The sequence below is a fragment of the Diadema setosum genome, chromosome 4 (assembly GCF_964275005.1).
Source record: "Diadema setosum chromosome 4, eeDiaSeto1, whole genome shotgun sequence".
NCBI lineage: Eukaryota > Metazoa > Echinodermata > Echinoidea > Diadematoida > Diadematidae > Diadema > Diadema setosum.
This window is the reverse complement of record NC_092688.1, coordinates 6,027,301-6,030,900: the sequence shown is the minus strand read 5'-3', so window position 1 is coordinate 6,030,900 and position 3,600 is coordinate 6,027,301. Positions and strand designations below refer to the sequence as shown.

Sequence of the window (3,600 nt, the reverse complement as noted above, 5' to 3'; positions counted from 1 at the left end):
ACAGCTAATCTGTTGGGAAAATTCACTGGTAAAGGATTTTAGATACAACCTCCTGCCCACACTACTAAAAGGAAATACAAATAGTTTCAAATGATAAATAAACACTCGAGGGGGCAGTTTCACAAAGAATTTAAGTCGATCTCAAATTTCAATATCAACTTAAAAGTATGGCAGGCTGTGTGTGACTTCAGTAATATTCTGACTTTCATGTATGAATGAAAATTTCAGAGACTTTTTTTTTATACAGGCATTTATCACTTTTAAAAAGTAAACTAAGAGACAAAAGATTTTTTCTGTAAATTTTAATAACAATTTGAAGTGGATCCTGAAGACATTAGATAAAACTGAAAAGAGAAACCAACGGCATACCATAATTTTAAGTCGATCTTTAAGTTCAACTTAAATCTTTGTGAAACACCCCCATCCCCCCCCCCCCCTCCGGATCTGTAAGATAATGTAGGTATGACACTGAAAGGGGGGGGGGGGGGGGGGACCCAAACCACTAAAAACCAAAAAATCTACATTCCACAGGCTAATATGGTGTCAATTCAACAGCTGACAATTTCTTCCATCCGGTTTCATAAGTGATATGACACAGGATATATCGTTATCGAAAAAAACAAAAACAAAAAAGTCACGGCTTTGCATTAAACTTGGACTTAGGCCAGTTTGTGGGACTGTCTCGACAATACTCATTCCAAATCATCTTAAAGAGGATGATGTGAAAGCAGATAATGAGACTGATGAGCACCACCCAGACCAGCATTGGCACCTGAAACCCATGGTGGTCCTCGCCAGTCTTGGCAGGAATCTCATCCAGCCAGCGCAGCTTCTTGAAGTGGATAATGTGCTGGAGATATTCAAGGTGCTTGCGGTCGTGCGACACATACAGGAACGGAGTCTGGGGCTCTGTCCACTTCAAGTCCAGTTTCTGGTCCTTCTCTGTGAGTTGCAACGCCTGAAGACATCCAGATCCACAGGCAAAAAGAGGGCGCACCCGTTCCTCCTGGTTCTGGGAGTGACTCACACGCAAGGTGACCTTCTGGTTCTCAGCTGGGCCGGAGGGATCAATATTTATTTGCAGGTAGGATGAATTGTACAGGATGTTTTGAAAAAAGAATCGGCCCTTGAGTTGAGCTGGGTCAGCGTGAAATGAAAGCTCTTTGTCAGTGAACTGTGCAGAGAAGATGCTGAGAAGCATGGCCTGTGTCACACCAGTCACCCCAGCTGAGAGCAGGGAGCTGCAGCCGTGCTTGTACAGTGTGTGCATCCAGTGGGAGACAAGATCCCGGAGTTCCTGGGCCTTCTCAACTTGCTTCCACAGCTCAGCGTTGTTGAATGTCGGTTGTCCATTGAAGCAGGACTGTGGTCGCTGCAAGGCACTCACTAAGCCCTTCTTTTCCTGTGCACCAAGACCGGGCACTAGGAGTGGGGCCTTTACAGATGACATCATGTAGAAAAATGTCGCTGTGACAAGTTCTGTTGTCAAATGCGGGACATTGGGAGAATCCTCAGAGCTCAGCAAGGGTTCCACAAGCAGCTTGCTATTCCACATGCTATTTGACCATACACTGAGATGCTCATCCAGAATGTCTCTAAAATCTAGATGTAACAAGGAGAAGAGCTCCTCTTCTGTTTTATCTGTGAGGCTTGCCAACACATCAGTGTCAGCATGTATATCTAATACAGGCTCAGAGAAGCGAGTGACAGTGATGGTCTCCTTAGTGTACCTAGAGTTTGGCTGTATCTCAACCCTCTTATCAAAGTCAGTAGCCACAATGACCAATGCCACATAGTGCTGCCCTTGTGTGTCTCGCACGTAGGGTGCTGGAAACTTTCCAGTTGATATGACATAACTGATGGACTTTCCATTGACTTCAAATATTTCATTACTTGTTCCTGAGCCCTTCCAATGGCTGGGCCCATTCCTGGAAACCAACAGAGTAACAGGCACAGATGCTGTGTTCTCCACTTCCACTTCTTGGTACAAGATGGCCTCCCGAGTTCTATGTGCAAGTGTGGTTACTTTGACTTGGACACAAGAATCTTGTACGTAATAGCACTGTATGTGTTCCACCATGCCCTTCCTGTAATTGACTATTGTTGCCCGCTGGTCAGTGTAGCCATCTATTTTGACACGCAGCAGAGGGCGATAGGGGGCATCAGCCACCCACGAGTCTCCTCGTAAGTGAAGGTTGTACGGTTTGGTGTGGTCAACTATGAACTCAAGGTAGCCATTGCCCACAAGTGGCAGCACCTTGGGCTGATCAGGGTCACGTCCTGCATGGAGTATCGTGGCACCCGATGAACCATACTCTTTCTCCAGCTGGGTCACCATGGTGCCCAGGCACTCCATGGTCACCTGTGTGGTCTTGCCATGGTGGATGACCAGGGGCCCAATGTAGCCGAAGACCACTAAGATGAGGATTGCAGCAAGGCAGACCTTCCTCCACTTGAAGGCTGGGAGGGACCCAGTCAGCTGGCTGAAGCGACCCTGGAGCCACATGGGAACACTTTTGATGGTATGTTACCTAAGCATGGCGCCCCAGTTGAAACAAACTTCCTTCTTGCACTGTGGAGAAGATCTGATGTGGAGTTGTGCCCTTGCTGAAGGTGACTTCAGAATACACAGCTAACGCAGAGCTCTCACAAGATATACCTGAGTAGATTGACAAAGAGAAATACAGAAGAAGATCTTTTAAGAATGACCAACAGTACAGGGATTCTTCAACTCTTTGTTTCATACATATTAGATTACAGATTTCTTTTATCATCTTTTCTCCCTTTTCAACACCATATGTGTACATTAAAAGTGCTGGTGAATTGAAGTACCGCATGGTCCTAAAATATCAATTTCCTATCAAAACAATCAAAATGCACTACAAATATTTTCTTGGGTCTTTTCAGGAGCTCTGTGTGAAAGGAAGAGATGGTCTACAAAGCTTCAAACAATTTCTAAAATAAACATGATTGAATTTTAATTTAATATGCATTCCAGTGGTAATTTATACACATGTCAATAGTGCTTGGTGTCCATAGTATCAAACATTAATTACCAAGGTCTATTTATCTCTCTGTTTTGAAAGCCCAAGGTCTGTTTCTTCTCTTATTGCTGGATTTAGTCAAATCTATTCATTTTCTTTCTTGAAATATCACTTTTGTTTAATCTTAAGGATAATTTCTGATGTTACACATAGCCTTGAGTTTGGACGGAGAGTAATGCATGCATGCTACCCTCATGAGAAACCATGTAATAGAAGAACATCTCACGTGGGATCTTTTCAATATTCACTGCAAAGGAAAATAATTTGTATATAAGTATACTTATATGGGTAATAGAAATTTTAGCAGACCTCTGTGCAAAAACTACATACAAAAGTACATGGGTAATTCCGTGAAGTTTGGGCACAAAGTGTGACATTTTAGCATAACTCAATACTAATTATGCTATACATATATTGTTTATAGGCTTTTGTATTGAGACCATACATTTTCCTGGAAATTTTGTGCCATTCAGACTCAATTTTGATGAAGTTATTAAAATGATATGTAACGGTGTCCTGTAGCATCGTGACGTGTCCATGTAGCATCGTGATAGTT

General features: G+C 43.1%; 1 protein-coding gene across 1 annotated transcript; it reads right to left on the bottom strand.

Annotated features, from left to right (window-relative positions):
* Positions 1-627: 627 nt before the first annotated feature.
* LOC140226799 (uncharacterized protein KIAA2013 homolog) lies at positions 628-2,654 on the bottom strand. Its single transcript, XM_072307223.1, has one exon. It carries the CDS (start codon positions 2,504-2,506, stop codon positions 635-637), a length of 1,872 nt encoding a protein of 623 aa, XP_072163324.1. The 5' UTR covers positions 2,507-2,654; the 3' UTR covers positions 628-634.
* Positions 2,655-3,600: the final 946 nt, after the last annotated feature.